The sequence below is a fragment of the Cupressus sempervirens genome, chromosome 10, assembly GCF_028749045.1.
Source record: "Cupressus sempervirens isolate cs-2001-9-10 chromosome 10, ASM2874904v1, whole genome shotgun sequence".
Taxonomy (NCBI): Eukaryota; Viridiplantae; Streptophyta; class Pinopsida; order Cupressales; family Cupressaceae; genus Cupressus; species Cupressus sempervirens.
In genome coordinates this window covers 436774290-436797288 of record NC_143127.1, presented here as the reverse complement: position 1 = coordinate 436797288, position 22999 = coordinate 436774290, and the positions used below count along the sequence as shown (strand labels likewise).

At 34.6% G+C, this 22999-nt stretch overlaps 1 protein-coding gene across 1 annotated transcript; it reads right to left on the bottom strand.

Moving 5' to 3' along the window:
* Positions 1-19725: 19725 nt before the first annotated feature.
* LOC149534589 (histone H3.3) lies at positions 19726-22514 on the bottom strand. Its single transcript, XM_089806777.1, has 5 exons — positions 22434-22514; positions 22200-22316; positions 22011-22087; positions 21648-21738; positions 19726-20157 (listed from the first exon to the last, which is right to left on the bottom strand). Exons 2-5 carry the CDS (start codon positions 22269-22271, stop codon positions 19987-19989), a joined length of 411 nt encoding a protein of 136 aa, XP_089662903.1. The 5' UTR covers positions 22272-22316; positions 22434-22514; the 3' UTR covers positions 19726-19986.
* Between the last annotated feature and the right edge of the window lie 485 nt (positions 22515-22999).

Sequence of the window (22999 nt, the reverse complement as noted above, 5' to 3'; positions counted from 1 at the left end):
ATGCAAGGTGCAAATGTGCTAGGGAAACTATGAAAATGCAAATGCAAAGTGACATTTTAGAGGTTGACTAAAGGAGATGAAAATGACCCTATAGTATGAAAAATGAAAGTTAGGATTGGATTTTAGACTTGGTAATGATGCAAGAGGTTGGTGTATGCAAGTTGGAATATGAAAGAGATGGTGTTATAGGGTTGATAATGACGTTTGGGATATGCAAAATGAGGATAAGTGATCAAGAAGACAATTTGGTTGCTAGACAAGTTAATAGGGTTTGATGGTGAGAATGATGTTAAGGTTTTGAACAATGCAAGATAAGGGGAATATGCTACTAAGGTAAGTCAAAATTACATTTAGGAATATGACAATGTAATGGAAAGGGTGTATGAAAAGGTTTTTTGAACTCTTTAGAAAGTATTTTGTCTAGGAGATTAACCTTTTGATAATGGACTTTGGATCTTGACCAAAAAGTGATAAAAGACAAAAAGATCAAAATGACAAAGATGACAAGGTCAAATCTATCAAGAAATAGATAGAGTTTGACCAAAGAAAATAATAAGAAAAGATAAAAAGACTATTCAAGATCCATCATCCATCAACACTAGGAAATACCCTAAGACTCATACTTTATTTAGATTTTTGACTAAATTCAAAGGTTTTGGGGGTTCAAAATGACATTTAGGGGGGATCAAAATGGTGGTTATGCTGATTGGATATGCAATATGTACATTTCCTAAGATGTAAAATGATATTTTTGGTGAAAGATGTGGTTTTGGGTCATGTACAGATTGAGGACCTATAGAGGCTCCTAAATGTAGTTTTGGGGTCCTAAAATGCAGTTTCGGGGCCTAAAATGGTCATACAGGTGCCCAACTATGCCCTAAAAGCACCAAGTGCACTCCAATAGTACCAACTATGCCTATGGTGTAGTTGGAGCTAGTTTGGGCATAGTTGGTAGTTTCATGGCATAGTTGGGAAGCTGGGTTGGATGTCTGTTGAATATGAGCAAGCTAGTTGTCAAGTTGCTATGCTAGGAAGCTAGGATGTTGGGGTTGATGTTAGGATGGGTTAGGTGATGTATAATTGAGTTTATAACCTAAAAAATGATGTCCTAAGTGAAGGAAATGAAAGTTAGGAGATGCAGAATGAAAATCAGGGCATGTTGAGACAGGGGGGCTTATTCAAGTACCTAAGGACACTGTTAAAGCCTCAAAATATTGTCTAGAAGCCCAAACTGGGTTCTTAGACTACCAAGTGTGCCCAAATAGTACCAAATAAACCTATGGTGTAGTTGGGGCTAGTTTGAGCATAGTTAGTAGTTTCAGAGCACAGTTGGGAAGCTGAATTGAAACTAAGGCAATTTTGAGTGCTAGGACTTCCAGATTGATGCCACAGTGAGGTAAAAAATAGAGAACAATGTTAAGACTAGAATGGACGCTTAGAAATATTTTTGTGACACTCAAAATTATGGTTAAATTTTTCAAGATGAGGGTTAGGTATGAAAAGATGCAATATGGACAATGCAAAGTGCAAGTTTTGGGGTTGAAATGCAAAGAATGAAGGATGCAAACTAAACCTTAATGAATACAATGTGAAGGATGAGGGATGCACAATGAGGACTAGAAGATGCAAGATGAATCCAATATGATGAAAATATGAGGCCTAAACTATGGTAAATGCAAGTGGTTCTATGCAAGAATACAACCTAAGGTATGCCAAGCACTTGTAGGGATGTAGTGTTCCATGTTTCCCAAGTTTAAGTTTGAAAATTTTTTACTAGAGTTGTAAAATTTTGATAATTTTTTATGTTTGGAGAAGGTGTAAACAATATCCAAGGTGTAAATTTGAATGTTGGCTTGTGTCTTGATTAATGTTTTACACACACGCAAGACACATTAAGACAAGAATAGTTGTTGTTAAAAGTGAACAAACACACCACAACCTAGGCTTTTTCGACTGTATCCACTAAATTCCTACTTGAACTGAAGTTCAACCATGCTTATCTAGAGTAGAAAACCTAGGATCTTGGCACCACAAGCTCCCCCTTACAGCGTACTCACTTCTCGGGGCTACCAAGATCTGCTTCCCAAGGGGCATGACTTCCCAAAGGACTTTTGCTTCTACTAAGGACCACAAGAATGTAGGATGTCTTCACGAGCATGGGTGACCCCTTGAGCTAGTGGATAGAAAGGATTTTGGCCACTAAAACAAGGCTTTTAGTAAGGGCATTTCATTTGTAAATTGAATGATAAACTTTTGTAGAAGGTCTCCCAGCCCTGAGAACCGGGGTTTGAAGCACCACAAGGGTACTGGAGGAGAGCTATCACGTAGCAATACCGCTGACATGGCTTTTATTGTAATTGAGTTTTATATAGTGGCTAGAATATTGATTTGGATTTGGCTCGTTACCACTCTGAATTCATCCCCTGGCATACCTAATATTAGATATCTTGGTCCAAGGTAAGCTTCCTATAGAAGTCACACAGATTTCTCTTACACCCAAGATCCAAGAGAGGATACATCCATGTAACCCTAGGGTTCTAAACACTATAGACACACCAAGTAGAAAAGAAAAATTTTATTTTAAGCATTAAATGAAGTGTTATCTAATCTAGGAAATCCACACACATGGTTTTGACAAACACACAATGGTCTTCACCAACATCCTGCAAACAAACATTAGTAGTTTTTCAATGCTTAGTATTCATCCTACAATCACCACATGCTACAAACAGAGCATCAGTAACACAAAATCATCTAACCTATGTTCTAGAAGCAAAAGGAAACCTCAAATGTAGATTCTGATTGAAATAGGTGCTTTCTGTGAACCAAGTGCGCTCTGATAGAGCAGACTATGCCCCAGAAGACCAGAATGACCAAGAATGCCCCCAAGTGTGCTCAAAAAATGACCACTATTCCCATGGTTCACTTGGGGCTTAGAAGGGCACAGTCGATAGTTTCTAGGCACAGTTGGGAGGTCAGTGGCAAGTTGTGGGAAAATGGTGCCCAATCAAGACCCAGAAACTAAAAATTTTGACACCTATGCTACCAAGTGTACCTAGACAATGTAGATTGCACCCATGGTGTAGTTGGGGCTCATAAGGGCATAGTTGGTAGTTTCTAGGTGTATTTGGTCAATCAAGAATAGAAAACAAGGGTTATGGTGTCTCCTAGGCCCTTAAAACTGCTCCTAGGGGTCCCAAGTGTCCCTGACAGAGTAGAGTGCACCCTAGGGAAGCAAGCTAACAAAATGCATAGAATGAAAGCATATAACCATATTACTGGACCCCCTAATTAGTCTAGGTGTGATAAGGAAGTGTAGATAGTCATTATACCCTTCCAAGTGAGCTCCTTCCTTGCACCTACAAGCACAAAACAAGAAAACCCAAGTTAGATAAGCATGTTCATTCGGGTTCATCAAAATGTAGGACCTTGAAAATGGAATAATGTCTAACATACTATGAGAAAATCACAAACCCAATAAACATATGTTAACACCCTCTAGTCTACCATGAAAGCCAAATGAATCAAAACAAGAAAGAAAATCTAAAACTTCCTCTTTCATTTGTAGCTCCCACGTCCTTCTTTCTTCTCCATGTGATGTAGCTTCAAATTTCCTATAATGCACACAATATTGAAGCAAAGGTCTATGATAATGATGGTTCTATGAGAATACTTGAAGATGTGATTTGAATGTGAGAGCAAGAGTGAAAAAATGAGAAAACTAGGGACTTAAGAATTCAAGAATTAGGACCAAAAATGAAAGGAAGAATGCTCATTTTATAATCAACACGGAGGATGATAACATTGGAATTTCCACCTTGGATATGCAACATGGCAACAAAAACCTTGGAGAATCCATGACGCATATGATACAAGATGCCAAGTGTAGGATTCTATGACGCTTGGAAGTCAAACAAGGCTAAATATGGTTGAGAATCTATGATGCATTCTATGACACCTCAAACCCACTTAAAGCTGAGAATCTATGACAAAGGGAGCCAAATATGGATGTACATAAGAGAATAAGAATATTGGATTATGACATATCTTAGCCAAGTGTGAAAGGAGAATCCACGAGGTGTCACACCCATGTGTCATGATGATGTCAATATTTTATGGAATATTTGAATTTTTAAAAAATTATTCCACAAAATAGAAATTAGTGAAATGGAATTAATGATGAAAAATATGACTCACGAAATTGTGAATTTCCATGGTTTTTGAATGATAAATCAATTAATTAATAAAATCAATTAATTGATTGAGGATGACAATTAGGAAGAATAATTAGTAAGAATGATAGGATTAAATTATGGGTTATTTAATCCTATAGAGAAAATTAGTAAATAATTGGCCAAATTGATTAAATAAGTGTGATAGTATCCTTTGATGAAAATGTGATGATGATACGGATTGAATAGGATGATGATGGATAGACCAAAGCCATGGTCAAATTGATCGATTGATTGAAATTGATAACATGCCAAGGACACATGGCATGAACCAAATTTTATGTAACATTTAACTGACATTGTAAATGCTACAGGATCGAGATTGATTGATAAGGTTGATCATAATAATATCGATGGACACAATCAATATTATTAAAATGGTTGATAATGCCATGATCTAACATTAAAAGACTCAACAATGTCAAAGATCGAATGACATGAATGATAATTTGACCTAGCACTAAGAGCCATGATAGTACTAATGTTAAATTGATAATATTTGATAGATTGATAGGTTTCCAAGGTATTGAAAGCCACAACAATGCCTAGGATTGGATAGATGATGATTGATTTTGGATGTTTGATATGTTTCATGATGATTTGGATTGATTCTGGGTTGATTTGGGATAATATTGAGTTGATTTGAAATGGTTTTGAGTTGATTTGAAATGATTTTGAGTTGATTTGAAATGATTTTTGATGATGTTTAAATGGTTCCAAAATGATGTGAAATTTATGTGAAAGAGGATATGAATGATGACAGACACTGTTGAGATATGATCAAGTTGGCCAAAAGATCGGAATTAGTGGAATGAGAAAATTGGATGAATTAGCATGAAGAAGTGATGTCAATTCAGGGGCCCAAGAGTATTTTCAAGGGTTACCACTCAATATAGTGACCAAATAATTAAAAATTATAGCACAATTTTTTCACAAAAAAGATACAAATCCAACGCAACTGATAGTTTGAAAATCAGAGTTGAAACGCAAAAGTTATGGCTTCCAGAATGCAACAGGGCTCCCAGAGTAGTTTTGGGCATCCTATTGCCCTAAGTGCACCCAAAACACACCCATGTGCACCCAATGCACACTTGGTAAGCCCAAGTGTGCTATTATAGTAACAAGTGCACCCATGGCACACTTGGGAAGCCCAAGTGTGCTCAGAATGTGCAGAATGTGCCCCAGAAGGCTCCAGGGGCCAAAAACAACCCGAATGGACTTGGAATGACCTAAAACTTTGTGCGAGTGTCCAAAATGGTAGAAAGAGGTTAGAACATGAGTGGAATTATTAAAACATGGTCACATTTGGTTAAACTTGGTTAAACAAAGGTTAGACTGAGGTTGGACTAGGTGGAAAACCTTAGAAGGTTGACAGACAATGTAGGATGATGCAAGAATGTAGGAATGTGAGATGAAGATGATTTGATGTATCAGAATACATGATCATGGTGATGAATGAAGATATGAATGAAAGAAGACCAAAGAGATGAGATGAGGACCAACTAGAATGAGGTGAAGACTTTACTTTCAAAAAGTGCGATATATGTCAAGTGGAGCTTCATTTTGGTCAAACCGTAGATGTGAACCATTTTTGAGTATCTACAGGTACTCTATAATTTCCCTTTTAAAATTTTTAATGCATATTTTATTTATGTAGATATGAACCTTTATAACTTTTATGCTATGAACTTATATAAAATATAACATTGAGTATACAGTGCCTACATACCTTTTTTCCTTAAAGAGATGTCTTGTGATCACCTAGTCCATCAGATTGGGTGATCATAGTTTTGTCTACTCTACTGCTTCCACCTCTTACTATCTCTATCCATGTTTTCTTTCTTTCAAGTTTATCATTTCCATTACTTGGTGTTGGTGTTGGAGTTCTAGTTTTACAATTTCTACTGATATGTCCAACTTTGAGACAACTAAAACATACAATTTCTCTATTTAGCCATTCTGGTAATTTCCTCGTAAATGTGTCTATATTCTCCACAATAGTGACAATTTTACCATGTATTATAATCCTAATCGTAGGAATTGTCTTTCCTTGATATATGAGTTTGTTTCTCAAGTATCTAGTTTGACTTTTTATTGAATCTGCACTCATGAGCTCTATGTCCATACTTTTGACAATTGTAACAATGACCTTGGAATTTAGATACATTTTTGGTTGAGTCATTATTCTTTGATCTGCATTCATGTGTTTGATGACATGCTTTCTTGCAATTAAAATAATTACTACTCAATTTAGGTTTAGGAGTTTGCTTACCATTTCTGCTTCTGCAAATGTTGGTTGTATGACCAATTTTTCCATAGTAATAACATGTAGGTTTTCCTTTGGATTTTGTATTTCTTTGTTCTCCACTTTTGGTTAATTCTCCTTCTTTATTAGATAAAGAGTGCTTGTTGTATCCAATTCTAGAGGTGTCTTTTATTCAATCTCTCCATAAGTTCATTTTCATGCCTTAACTCACTTTTCAATTTCTCATTCCATAACCTTAGATTTGTGATCTCCAAATCCTTTCTATTTGCTTCTTGATTTGCAATTACTAGTTGATTTATCATATCTATCTGATTATTATAAGATTTTGTACTTCAAATGGTCTCTCTTCTAGTCTGATAGGCATCTATCTTTTATCTTCTTCAGCCATTAGCTTGTCTTCAATTGCTTTCTTCTTTAGTTTCATTATGTCACATAGTGTTACTAATTGAATTTCTTGTTTTGTTTTGAGATCTTTTTCTTCTTTTGATAGGGCACTATTCTTTTCTAGTAGTTTTTTCGATGTTTCATCATTATTAATAGTCTTTCCACTGTTAAGAATTCCTTCTATGTCAACTTCTTTTTATTGAGTATCATTTTGTTGAATAGTTATCTCTTTTCTCCTTTGTAGGGTTTTCCTTAACTCTTCTTTTGTTGTTTCTAATTGTTGCAATACAATATGGATTAGAATCATTTGGTTCTCAAAGATTTTTACCATCTTATACACTTCCATCTCCATGATCTGATCCTCTCAAGTTCTTAGGCTTCCTAATAAGAGAACTGAGCTCTGATACCAATTATTGGAATGAGTTAATTGGAAACAAGATATTAAGAGGGGGTTGAATTAGGATCTCAAACTTTTGACTTCAAAACCAATTTAATGAATTCACTCTTAGTCCATCACATATAATAGATCTACCATTAAAATAGTAATGTTGAAACATAAATGAAATGCATCACATCCATGAAAAATATTTCAACACATAACACAATAATTCGGTAACCCAAAAACACTTCAATGTGAACATAAAACTAAGCTGGGGATGAAACCCACAAATCTTCATTTCTGCAACAATAAAGTTAACCTATTGGGGTTACAATGTTTGATCATAAGATATGATCTACCATGTGAGGGGTCTTCCCTATTAAAATCTTTAGAGACTATTAGGTTTCACATTGTTAAAGGATTTTACACTCACAATGAAGTAAGGACTTTGTTAGGAGGTTTAAATAGGTTTTTTAAAACCACTCTATTAAGAGATTTACTCTATCTCAATTAACAATAACTAATTCAATACCTGACCCTTGGTTTTCTTTGTAAGCTAGTCTTAGCTCTCCTCTTTGCTATATCTCCAATCTGATCTCCTAGCCTAATAACTTTGTTTATTCCTTCACTTTTCTAATTTCCCTTTGCATGATCTTCTTTCAAACTTAGTCTTCTCTTCTTCACATGCACATACACTCAGCCAATCCTTCCTTCATACCTATAAAAGAGATATGCCTCTCTCTCTCTCTCTCTCTCTCTCTCTCTCTCTCTCTCTCTCTCTCTATATATATATATATATATATATATATATATATATATATATATATATATGTATGTATGTATGTATGTATGTATGTATGTATGTATGTATATGATTCTAGGGTTGGAATCCTCCTTAAATATATGTTATGTGAAGGTTCTAGATCCTGATCGATGGGTTACACTTCATCATCTTTTGTTGTTTCTATCTCATTTTTTGATGGTTGAATTACACAACTTTGGATCATTACCTTATGAAATGATGCATGATCATCTTCTTAGGTGGCTCTAAAAATATTAAATTTGATATAAAATTTGTCCAAAAAGGTTTACATATGTGTTTGTGCCATTACAAACTTATATGTCAAAACTGAACTACGGCACTTGAAAGCTCTAATGCTTGGTCATGTTATAGACTTTTTTATGTTGTCACTTGGCTTCTATATACCTTCTTTCTTGATAATCATTAACTTTTTAATGTGCTCAATCTCAACTATATTGCTCAGTCTCAATTGAATACTTGACAATCATTATCCTACTTGGTATAAGCTTTGCATGCTCGGCCTTTACTAGATAACTCAGTCATAATGATGATCGTGTAATCTTTCCTAGTGTATTACTAAGTGCTTGGACACTAATTGACAACATATACTTAGAGATCAACAAACCCAAAATTGATCAACCTAGGAATGTGTTGCAGTAAAGTTGAGAAAATGAGGTTTATTAAGCTTTTGAAATAATTTGGAGATGTTTTTGCATGCTCATATGAAGACCTAAAGTATTTCAAGAAAAGATGGTTCAAACACTAGATTCCATTGAGTACTTGAGCCACTCTATTCAAGACACAGCTAAGGAACTATAATCCAAAAGTATCAGATATAATCTTCAAGGAAGTAGAGAAAATGTTAAGGGCCAAGATAATATAACTGATATATCACGCTGATGTGGGTAGCTAATATCATAAAAACCTATAAAAAGAGTGGAGAAATTAGAATCTATGTGGACTTCAAAAACTTGAACCAAGAAAGTCTAATGGACAATTTTACATTACCAAATATGGGTCATATCCTACAAATTATTATTGGCTCTAAAATGATGTCAATGTTGGATAGGTTTATAAGGTATACTCATATTAGTGTAGTTGCAAAGGATCAATATAGGACAACCTTCCCCATCCCTTGGGACACCTACTCATATAGTTGCATGCCCTTTGGTCTTATAAATGCAAGTGCAGCCTTTCAAAGAGCCATGAGCTCTTGTTTAGCACACCTATTAGATAAGGTGATTATTATGTATTTGGATGATATGACTATATTCCCTAGGAGAAGAAAGAAGCATCTTTGAGATTTGAAGCTAGTCTTTCGAAGGTGCAGAGAGCATGGAGTACATTTGAATTCAAAGAATTCTATTTCCTGCATCACCGAAGAGAATCTGCTATGAAACTTAGTGTCAAAAGATGGCATCAAGATTGATCTTGAACAAGTTTGCACCATTCAACAATTATGCTTACCTTTGAATCAAAATGGAGTGTGTTCCTTCTATGGTTAGATCAATTTCCTTAGAACATTTTTATCTAACTTTGTAGAGACCATTAGGCCCATCACAAATCTATTGAGTGAGAAGATGAACTTTAAAAGGAATGATGAAGCCATGAAGGCCTTGAAAGAAGTTAAGAGTGTCATTACACAAGCTTTTGTTCTTGCCCATCCTAATTATAAAAAGATTTACTAATCTATTGATATGTCAATGGCACACCGTGTCATTTGTTCTAATATAGAAGAATGATAAAGATGAAGAATATCCTATCTCTTTCATGAATGTGCCACTAAAAAACCACGAATTGAGATATTCGCTCACTAAAAATAAGCCATTTTTTGTAGTAAAAACAATGTCAAAATAATTCTTCTATTACATTCTCCATTCACATTCAATGATATTTGTTCCTAATGTTGCAGTTAAGACCATCCTTACCCAGCAAGAGGTCATCATGAATAATAGAGCAAATGGGGTGCCATGCATACAGGAGTTCGACCTAGAGATAAATCTAACCAAACTCATAAGGGGACAAGACCTATGTAATTTAATAACATGGAACCATGGGCTTGTTGAAAAAGATGAATTGTTGACATTACTGGTAAGATTGAAGGATACCTAGGGCTCAAACTTAGCATACTATCTTGCCTATGGAGAGTGTCTTGATCATTTTACTAGTAAAGAGAAGAAAACCTTAAGGTTGAAATCTAAAAAGTATGTGATCGTAGATGATGTATTGTATAAAAAGGGGTTAAATGGAATGTTCCTTCTGTGTTTTATTAATAATCACCAAATGAAATTGTTGTTGGCATTCCATAATGAGGCATACAGAGGTTGTTATTCAGCCATAGTCATAGGTTTTAAAATCTTAAGAAATGGCTATTATTGGCTTGAGATGTTTAAAGATGCATATAAATGGGTTGTTCAATGTGAAAAATACAAAATATTTATAGAAAAATCCCATTTGGTAGCATTACTTCTTAGGTCAATAGTCATAGAAGAGCCTTATAAATAGTGGAGCATGGATTTTATAGGATCTCTAAATCCTCCCTCAAGTGCAAGGCACACTCATCTTCTAACAACAATAGACTATTTTACTAAATGGTTTGAGGTTGTCTCGATTAAGAATACCACTTCCAAAGTAGTGTGCAATTTCCTAAAGGAAAATATCAAAGTCCGATTCACAGTGCCAATGAAGGTAGTAGCCGATAATGCTCAAATTTTTCTTTTAGTGAATTACAAACCTTTTGTTATGACTATGGTATACAATCATTATGCTCTTCAAATAATTTTCCACAAGGGAATGGTGAAGAAAAATTTACTAATAAGAACCTCATAGCTATCATGAAGAAGCTGGTTAATGAGGATGTTAGGGATTGGCATAAGAAGTTGTTTGAAGGATTGTGGGCCGATAGAACATCTCTCAAAAGGGCCATAGGAATGATTCCTTTTGAGTTAGTGTATGGATTTGAGGCTCAATTTTCCTTACCCTGTGCACTAGCATCAACTAAGCTTCAGAAGGTGATAGAAGATGAGACTTTTTGAGATGCTCTAGAGAAGAGAATTTTCTACCTTGTAAAGATCAAGGTGGAAGAGGAGACATAGTGGATCACATCACCAACCACTAAGCATGCATTAAGAATATTTTTCATCACAGGGCTAGACCTAGGAAATTTATGGAGAATGATAAAATGCTTTTGTGAGATAAGAGAAAAATATCCGCAACGAGCAAGTTCAAATTGCTTTGGAGAGGTCCATTTGAGATTAGCCAAGTGCTCAACCCTAACTCTTTCAATCTAAGATATCACGATAGAATGGATATGCCCCTGTCTTATAATGGATACAATTTGAAACTCTATTAGTTGTAAGAGTTCCTCTTTACTCATGTATATAATGTATATTAAGTTTTGTTGTGTTGTAGTCTTGTTTTCTTTTAGTTTGTTTATTGTTCCCTACCCTTTGTTCAGTCGTGTTGGTTGTGAAACTAGATACCTCTTAAGTCCTATATAATCCTAATCCCCAGTTAGAACCAGTTGTTACCCATGTTTCAAACTTGGTTCTCTTATTTTTATTGAGTCTTTGGGAAGAGCCTCAAATAGGAAATTTGAACCTTGAGCTTGAACCAAAAGTTCAAAGATTCAGAGTCACCTTTCTAGTATCGGGAATTCTTTCTTCAGTCTAACCTTTATTGAGTCCAAACCTTGAACTTGAAATTGAACCTTGAATCTATCAATTTAAGTTTTAAAAGCTTATTAGTTCATCATTTATTCTTACACATTCAACATGGAGTATTGTGTTTATAGTGGATTTTAGTGCTCTACTAAACTTGAACCCCTAACCACTTGAGCTTAGTTCAAGTTTACAGTTTAGTGTGTCAAGAACCCTTTTCTTAATCATTTTGTGCATGTTTAATGAACACGTTATCCCAACATTTCTTGGCAGACTAAACCAGAATCTTGAACCAATCATTTTATGGTTTGATAATTCAAACTTTGAAGGCTCAAAGCTTTGGCCATTCATAGACACATGATAGTACAGAGCTATTATAATGATTTAGAATAGTTGAGAGGGGGGTGCATCAATTGTCCTCAAGTCTAATTGAACTTTTAATAATCTCAAACAACTCTATCAATCTTATAAAATGACTTGGTCTATATAACATATCATCAGTGAGTTAAATTTTCATGCAATTTCTTAACTCTTTATTTCCTATATGTGTTGACTACTAGTAAATAAACTACTCTAGAAATAGAATGCATAAAAATAAAATCCACACAAGTAAATAACACTTTGACACTAGGATTTAATGTGGAAACCCAATCTGGGAAAAACCACCAAGTAACATGTTACTAATTTTTCACTAGCTTGAAGTGAGCTCGGTTAAGAGCCAACCCTATTAAAGATTATACAACACACTATTGAATGTGACCATGTTAAAGGATTTAATCACCATGTTAGGAGTGACCTTGAGGGAGGAATTTGGATCATTCCATTAGAATGTCACCTTGATTAAAGGATTTACAAAATGATTGTTAGGTCAACCCTGATTAAAGAATTTTGACTACCACAATGGTCAGAATGTAACAATAATTGATTTGTAGAATATAAATCAGTTTGAAAATTTAGATCTTCATTCTCTCATCTGTTGGTTTATTGACTAGCCTCCATTCACATCTTCATCAGTAATCAGGTCGGCACCTCCTCAAGCAAATATAACTCACCAAACTCTTCACACTTCCCTTTTATCGTTCTCCTCTTCACAACTTCTCCTTAAGATCGCAATCAAAAATGACCAACCTTAGAAAACATCTCTTATGCCTCTTTAAATAGGTAATTTTTGATCTTTTTCCACTTAAACATCACCGTAAATCTTAGGGTTAGGTCAGATTCATTGAATCCTTCCATCATTTTATTTTCCCTTCTTCTAGAAACTTATGATCAAATCCTTTCCTTTTCTCGTATAACAAACTCTTTTAATGTATTAAATGTGTCAGCTCATCAATCCTTATCTTCCACATGCTTTAACTATTTCAAAATTTCAATTGTGTCAGCCTTAATCTTGATTCTTTCACAAACAATAACTTTTGTTGTCACTCAAAAATCATTGTGTTCTTCTACTCAATCATCATTGTGTAGATCGACATACACTATATTGTCTCACTCAGCATCAATACACTCGCTCATCCATTACTATGCTTGGTCACTACTAATACTTCTTCATATATTTTCTCAGCAATATCTATCACTTGACTTCTACTTGAGTTCCTTAATCTTATGCTTCAGCTCCATTGATCAACCAATATTGATACTTTGCCAAGCTTATCTTTTTTACTTTTTTCAACTCTAAGGTTCATCCAAATATCTTCTTCACTTCATGTATTTATTGAACAACACATTATCTTGTCAACGACTAACTTATCAAGTGCCCATTGTAATTCTATATACTTAACTTCACATGACTCATCAACACTAGCTCACCTTTCTATCTCTTATTTTCAAATCTTGTTCATCAATCAAATGATATGGCACTCTACATTGTTAGTAAATGTCTCTCCAGTAGGTTTGACATTATGTCTTACCCTTATTTTTGACATTAATGACAACGTAACAATTGCTTCAATTGTAATTTCCAATGTCCTCCCTCTTTGGCATTGATGGAAACACCTCGCTAGTTACCATGCATTCCAAAATCTTCAATACTTGTATTGCCATCTCCCTCTATGTTTGTGTTCTCACTTTCTTAGTTTCAACCTGATTCTTAATCATGAAATCTCAAGATTCTCCCTCTATAAATTCCGTACAACACCTCTAGTTCAACAACATATGTCTTCCTCTTTTGATATCAATCAATCTATATGGATTCTCACTCTTTTTGCATAAATTATCTTCCTCTTATTGATAGGAATGGTAACTATCATACATATCCCTCTTTATTTGAATGGTAACTTGATCACATTAATATCTCCCTCTTTGACAATAATTCCAAAGACATCAACCATTTACATACGCCATCATGTTACTTCTTTGACTAATATAGAAATATCGCTCCAACATCTTGCTTCTTGACTCTTTGCAACTTCATCTGCTCATAGTTTAGTGTCTTACTTTTTACAACTTTAGGCGGATCCTAAAGTATAACCTTGTAGATACTCAAAAGTATCCTTAGGTAGTGCCTAAATGAATATGTCAAAAAATTGTTACTTTATGTTCACATATTCCAATCTCACTTCTCTGTCTTATACCATCTCTCCCAGGTAATGATACTTGATCTCAATATGCTTAGTCTTTTTCTACATCATAGGGTTTTTTTGATATGTTTATAGCACTTGTATTATTACAATATATCACAACAAGTTTAGTTATATCTTCCTTCATTCCTTTCAACAATTGTTTGATCCATAAAATATTTAAACAATTCACTGCTACATAAATATGCTCAGCCTCTACTGTAGATTGTGAAATATGGTTCATCAATCTTCTTCCTAAAAAGAAAGCTCCTCCACTTGTACTTTATCTATCATCAACATTTCCTACCCAATCAGCATCAGTATAAACCTTCAACTCAAATTTGTCACTTTTCTTGTACCATAAACCATAGTCTTGTATTCCTTTCAATTACCTCGATATCTTTTTTACTTTCATCATATGATTTTCTCTAGGACTAGAAAAGAATCTAGCAACCATTCCAACTGTGGAGGAAACTCCGTAGTTAAGCGCGCTCAGGCTGGAGTAATACTAGGACGAGTGACCTCCCGAGAAGTTTCGATGCTTCACCCCTGTGAGCATCACCTAGATCCAATGAGTGCTAAGTGTTCCATTTATTCTCATGAGAGATGGATTCATGTTGAATCACTACTCATGAAACACGGGTCATCAAGTTTGACTCAAAAATCACACGATTAAATCCTGATATTCACACCACGATTTTTGAAGAGTTCAAGAAACCTTTCTAGGTAGGTTAATGTTTGAGCTGCAAGGCAAAGAAAACAAGAGGTTATTAGAAGAGGGAATTGGTTGCATTTTATGGTAGCTATTTTATATAGTTTCCTAAATTTACTTACCTAAGGATTGGAGGGTTTCAAGGAAAAACCTTGAAACTACCAACATATTGCCTAGATAGACGCATCTTGATTGAAGTATGTCATCAAATTGTTGAGGTAGACAAGAGTTGTAAAGTCAAAAAAGGATTCAACTATATCCACCTTATTGAGTTGGTCACTATTGTTGTAAGAGTATACAATCTAAAGGAAGAATTGAAGACTATGAATATACAATCTCACCCTACTAGACCCAAGTTCACTAGCAAGGACTTCATTAAAATCCAATTTGAACTCCACCCTTCATTTGTTCATGAACCTCATGTTGAAGACTATTGGACAAACTCTAAATATTATCATGAAGAAAGAGGTTGTGGCCATCATTCACTATAAGGAAAATTGAAGAATCTGAGAACAAAGAGATTTTAGACCCCATGTATGTGGATTAAGTTGAGGCTTTTCCCATATCCAATTTGGATTAGGATAAGCTAAAAGAGGATAACCTACATGCAAGAACTATTCTTGCCATTGACAAAACAAAAGCATGGCTAAAAATGAAAAGACAACTAAGGTTGAAAGAAATAGAGCATCCTCCACATATGGAATCAGCAAGCTCTAGTTCGATGTTATTATCCTTGATACTTACAAAGTTGCACCCTATTCCCTTGCAAGTGAACAAGTTTTGGAACAAGAAGTTGAACCCCTACAAAGGAGTTAGTTCAAGTTCAAATTCAAGCATCACAAAGAATTACCCACTCCCAAAGTTAAAAAGGGAAAAGGCATAAAAAGGTTGTGGTGATCTTGGATAAAGAAGCTCAATGAAAATGAAAGAAGAAACCATTGAAAATCCATCATAGAGTCATGTAGGAGTGATAGGACAAGTGAATTAGAAAAAACAAGAAAATGATGGAGAAGTAATACTACGAATTTAGATGCACCAACTATTGAAAACCCAGTTGGACTTCAAACCCCTCAAGCTCAAGGTAACCCTTCCACTCCTAATTGGTTTAAACTCCTAGTTAGCAAGAACAATAGCATAGTACCTGTGACCCTTCCAATACATGACAACAAGAAAGTACCTTGGTAGAAATCCCAAGAGCAAGAAACCAAAGGTGGAAACTATGCTTGATGTAGATGATAAAAATAGAGCATTGCATAGTAAACATCTATAAACCTATTGGTGACAAGGACCAATATGAAGTTTTCTACAACAAGATTTCACAATTAAAAGAACTAACCTTAGAATGACTACTAGAGTCATTGATATGAAAATATTCAAATTTGGAAGGACTAAAAAGAAAAGAAGAAAATGAAGCAAACTATACAATTGATGGCAAAATATATTCACGCCCTCTAGAATCTGATGCATTGATCATCCCATGTAGTACTTTTGTGGTAGATGTTTCTACCACTAGCAAAAAAAAAATGCATTAATCCATCACAAAGTCATGTAGGAGTGATAAGACGAGTGAATTAAAACAAACAAGAAAATGATGGAGAGGTAATATTGTGAGATCAAATGCACTAACTATTGAAAACCTAATTGGACTTCAAACCCCTCAAGCTCGAGGTACCCTTCCACCCTTAATTGGTTTGAACTCTCAATTAGCAAGAACAATAGCATAGTACCTATGACCCTTCCAATACAAGACATTATCAAAGTACCTTGGTAGAAATCCCAAGAGCAAGAAACCAATGGTAGAAAATATGCTAGATGTAGATGATAAAAATAACATTGGATAGTAAACATTTATAAACCTATTGGTGACAAGGACCAAGATGAAGTTCTACACAAGGTTTCACAATTGAAAGCACTAATTGGAATGACTACTAAAGCAATTGATATGAAAATATTCAATGCCAATAATATTGAGATTAAGCATCGAATTTAGGACTAAAAAGAAAAGAAGAAAATGAAGCAAACTATACAATTGATGGCAAAATATATTCACACCCTCTAAAATCCTAATGCATTGATCATCCCATGTAGTACTTTTGTGGTAGATGTTTCTACCCCTAGCAAACAAAAAATGCATTAATCAAATTAAAAGGGATAGGTCAATAGCCAAAGTTCTTAATTTTTTGGGTGGATATTATAATGGCTAGTGAGGTGAGTTGCATCTCTAAAATCATTGAAACTAAAACACAAGCAACTAAGATGGTGACTAAATTAGAGTCTTAAGTTTTAAAAAAGTGAAGTCAACTGAATATATCATCTAAATTACAAAGGTTCGAACCTATGGTACTACTAATCACTTAGGAAAAAAAATGCATGATGCAATTGTAGATGTTGATTTCTTGGTCATTGCAAGAGCCAACTTAGAATGGAGAAACATAACCATTGAACAACATCTATATGAGACATCAAAACTGCTAAGAGAAATGTATTGTCTCAAACAAATTCTAGACAATGACATTAAGTGTATTGATGTTATAATTGTTGAAAATGGAGACAAGCTCAACAAGAGGATCTTAGAAGTATTGGCATTCTTTCAAGACTAGATGAAAATAATGAAAGAGATCTAAGAAATCGATGAGATCTAAGAAATGGACCCTGCCACCATCACCCACACAAACTCCATGATGACCATATATGCAAGGACCACTTGGCTCACAAACAAACGATGAATCATGTTCACAAGATAAGTGAATGAGGAAATTAAGATGATAAATCATGTTCACAAGAACAACTGCATGTGGAAATTAAGGCTAGAGCATATCAAGGTATCCATGCCTTTGTAGAGAGAATTTATTGAATTTTCTGCCACTTACAAGAAGTGGAAGTAAACAATCAGTGGTCTTTTTGAGAATCCAAAACAACAAACCAATCTTGTCACCAAAATGGTAGTCTATTAGATAGCATTTAGGGGCTCCTAGCCTTTAGCATGCTTTCCTTTAATTAATTGTTTCAAATACTTTAATTATGTCTGTTTGTTTGTAACTCCCTAAGAGAGTTCTGGAATTTTATACACAATTTCATAAAATTTGTTATTTTACTCACATCAGACATTGTTACAACCCATTTCTTAATTCAATTCAAATTATCAAAACATTCACCTCACCAAGTACATTAAGTGCAAACACTCAAATTATCAATACCTTCACCTCACCGAGTACATTTGTTTGCTGGAATTAACCTGGAATAGGGAAACGGGAATAGAAAAATTGGAATAAATCTATTCCAATTTTGGCCCAAAATGAGAATAAGTCAAATTCCAAAAAAAAAAAAAAATCGATTTATTCTTATTTTGGGCCAAAATTGGAATAGATTTATTCCAATTTTCCTATTCCCATTTCCCTATTCCAAGTTAATTCCAGCAAACAAACGGGGCCTTAAGTGCAAACACAAACAAAAAGATAAGATATACATTAACGTTATCTCCTTCAACAACATTCATTAAGTTTGTGAAGGCATATCCAATCTTTGCTAGTTTAGGGAAGGCTATACCTAGTACCTACAAGTTTGTATCACAAGAACAATGCAAGCATACAAACCTTGAATTTGACATTCATCCACATTTTTTAAGATAAGTTGGTCATGTCAACACCTTTCATTTTATATTTTAAGACAAATATTGGAGTCAAAGATTTAAAAAAATATACATATAAATTAGTAATATTTTTAAAAAACCATATTTCTAAATTTATATATTTTATAAGATCATATAAAATTCTAGAAAGTAATTATAAATTAACAACATATGTAAATTAGGAAAGTTTCTAAAATTATTAAAAAGCTATTAGGAAATTAGTTATTGAAGGAGACTACAAACTATCCTAAATGATTAAGGAAAAAAAAGAAAAATTATCCTAAATACATTTAAGAGAAAAAGAAAAACTCCAAATTGGATCCTTAATTTAAAACTTAAATATGCTTTAGCATCATTTGATCAATTCAAATAAACAATTATAAAACACATCTGTTTACCATAATACATATGATCAATTCGAATTAAATGTGGTTTTGATTCTACATATATATAGCACCAAATGAATCCTGTAACCTAAAAAATCCATTCACTTCCCACAAGTTTGAACATCATTTGACATGTATCCAGGGATTGCATTTGTCAAAATATCAAAGAGAATATTAAAAATCCATCTAATGAGGTTTACAAGCAACTATAAACAGCAACTATAAACACAATTCTTAAAAAAAGCCAAATTTGCCCCCAATCAACCACACTACTGGAGAAAAGGCATTTTCTTAAACTTTTGTTTTCAAACTGCCAGTCCCACTCTTGAACTTATTCCATTTGACAAACTCTCTATACAGATGCAGTAAATGATGTGTGTATTACCAATCAAAAATCAAACTGAATCTCAAGTATACAAACAATATTTAGAACAAAAAAGACCTAGATGCTGTAACAGTACTATCCATCTAAGTATTAGCACACGCTTCAAATTTCTGTTTCAGAAACAAAATTTGGAAATTCTCAAGGAACCATGGGAAAGAAAATACAGACTATTTAAGCTTCAAATTTCTGTTTAGTAAACAAAATTTAAAAAGCTTCAAGGAACCATGGGAAATAAAATAGAGACTATTTAACAAATCCATTACTAATTCCAAAACTACGATTACGGATGATCCGGCATCTTTTACTAGTATCATTCGTTAGATAATGCAGATCCTAACCGAAGCAACCATATTTGACTTAATTTCAAGCAATCTATGTGACAAATCCCCAAATAATATCCGACACCATCTGTTATTCAATACTAACTACAATTAACTAGTCTATCAAAGTACAAGTATCTATTTAGTTCTAGATCATCATATCCGATTAGAGCAAAATGTAACAGTTTAGTCCAACGCCTATATAAGAGAAGGCTAGTCTATAGAATCAAAAAATCATTAACAGTTGTCACAAATATGTGGTAGATTCGAAGAGCTTATGCTCTTTCACCACGAATTCTCCTGGCCAGCTGAATGTCCTTTGGCATGATGGTGACCCTCTTTGCATGGATGGCACACAAGTTTGTATCCTCAAAGAGCCCCACCAGATATGCTTCTGCGGCCTCTTGCAGAGCTAGCACGGCATGACTCTGGAAACGCAAATCAGTCTGCAAGAAAACAACCCAAAAATATGTATCAGAAAAATAAGACAAGGAAAAATTACAACTTAAAACGCCTTACGTTGTGTGCATTTATTTATTAAGAACCAGCGATTCACAACCACGCATATGACTATCTCCCAAAGATTCACAACGATACAAATTCATCTCCCAGACCATAAGTCATCAGATGAATAATAACACCGATCCCCATCACAATCATCTCGTAGACATGCCAACAGGTAGACGGGCTATTTAAAATAAAATCTACCCAAACGAAAAAGAAGAAAAAACATAATCTGCAATCATATATTTTAAGACCATGTATGAGCATGCTGAGCTATAAAAGACACCAATGTCAAATGACGACATAATTCAATGAAAGCGTGCTCCATCATACGGTCAGTTGGACCGAATGAGCGGTTAATGATCTTAAAATATATGGTTGCAAATTGTGTGTACTCTTTTCTTTTTCTTGGGGATAGATTTTATGTAAAAGAGCAAACTCAATACAGTAAATATCAATTGACAACTCCAACAACATGGCAGAACAGAAGTATATACAAGAACAACCCAGGACAATTAACATCATCCATCATAAAAAGTCTCAAAGGTTCACATGGAACAAAAAAATAAAATCAATGTTCCAGGAAACAAAATATCCAAGCCACACAAACCGGTATGATAGGGAATAAGTTAAATATAAAAATATCAACTGCTCCTGGCTTAATTTATTGAGCAAGTGAGCTTTCAAGTGAGTTACATGACTTAAGAGTTGCATCCTCAGCAAGGTATGCCAGTTGCAGTGAGCAGTAATGACATCTTACATTGACCGGTAAATGAGGAGTGTGTAATTGCTACAGACAACCTTGACAAACACTATCAAAACATATTATACTTTCAAAATGTAGCAATGCTTCATTCAGCATTAGGATACTCGTCCCTAAAAGTGCCCTTGTGACATTTCACATCGTTATGAATGTGGCAAAGGAAGCACTACACATAATTTGTTAACATAATACCTAGACAACTACACATATAACCACGCCCGCTCGGACAGGAAGAAACATGGATATTACCCTCAAACAAAATGTCATTAAACCTAGCTTCGCAACGATTTTAATTCTATGAAGCTATTACAATGCTGATATCGAGTGAAATACCACATGCAAATCACTTGGATGCGTGCCTGTAGATTTACTTTTAACTGAAGAATTTATTCATAAAACGAATATTTTAAAAAGAATGAAATAAACATATAATCGAAAGACGCGTATGCACAAACCCCATTCAGAAAAACCCTAATCAAAAGAAGCCAACAAATAAAATATGCATAGACACTACAATTAAATTTATAGTGGTTTCACAGCTCTGAAATCCAGTTCACCAGACAAGCAACCGCTAAAAGCTGCGAAACCCGTAATACATAAACTTACTGAAATACAGTCCACGGGAACCTTAAAAACAAAGCACAAATTTTGCATATTGCGTGTACTTACCTTGAAATCCTGTGCAATTTCACGAACCAGCCTCTGGAAAGGCAGCTTCCTGATCAGAAGCTCAGTACTCTTCTGGTACTTACGAATTTCACTGAAACAAGACAAAATAAGTAGTCAGATTAACGGCCTCATGATTAACAATCCAACGCACAGCCCTGAAATTACAACAATAAATTCATAATTTAGGTTTGCACAGATCCAACAATTACAAATCTATTTTATGAACACTGCAGAATATTCAACTCAGCACACTCCTTAAAACTCCGAACCTGACACGGCCATCAAACGCCTATACCCGAAAGCACCTATCATTTTAAACCCTAAATACAAGAAAAAATATATTTTCACAATAATAAAACATACCGAAGAGCAACAGTTCCGGGTCGATATCTGTGCGGCTTCTTCACTCCGCCTGTCGTGGGAGCAGACTTACGGGCAGCCTACAAACCAAAAAGACCCTTAAAAATACTCCATTCTCGAAACCCTAACAGCAATCAAGAAGCCCTAAACTCAAAACCCTAACTCAAAATTCAGTCACGAAAATCAACAAACCTTGGTGGCAAGCTGCTTCCTGGGAGCCTTTCCTCCGGTGGACTTACGCGCAGTCTGCTTTGTACGAGCCATGGCAGCTTCCTCCCTTCAAACACACACACACACAAACGCAGAGATCTGCAAATCCACGAGAATAATACATCAGCCAAAATGCACCATACATATCAATTACAATTTATTTCTCCTCAAAAGGATAAAAACCCTTCAACGCAGAATTAAAAGCAGGCTCCTTACCCTGGTTTTCTCCTGAGACCGCACGAAAATGCAAACGAAAAACAAACACCCGACAAATTAACAGAAGAAGAAAATTACAATAATTATTGACTATACTTTTATACTTTTATATGACATTTAATCGGTTATAATCTTGTTTAATAGATCTCCCTTTAAATGTTATGGTTGTGTTTCTTTTCCTTATCATCGTACGGTTTGTGTTTTATGCAATATTTTGGAGTGCTTATCACCGTCGATCGCGATCCGTGGTGTCACTCATGATTGGATAGATAAGACTAATCATGGATCGATAGAGCTATTGATGGTTTGGGGGTTGAATTGTTCCTCTTTAACACGCCATCTACCTCTTATAATGTGATTTTGGGTCAAAACACGATAGAATAGAACAAAAACATGTATCTTAAGGTGACATAATGGACACTTAACCTGAATGGATCATGTTGATGTGTGTTTGTTGCTTGCAAGTTGTACCACAAGACATTGGTAAATTGAACTCTCTTATGGAGTACCACTAGCACTTGCACCTTTGAAGAGTGTAAGAATTAAGCATATATATTGCATAATTT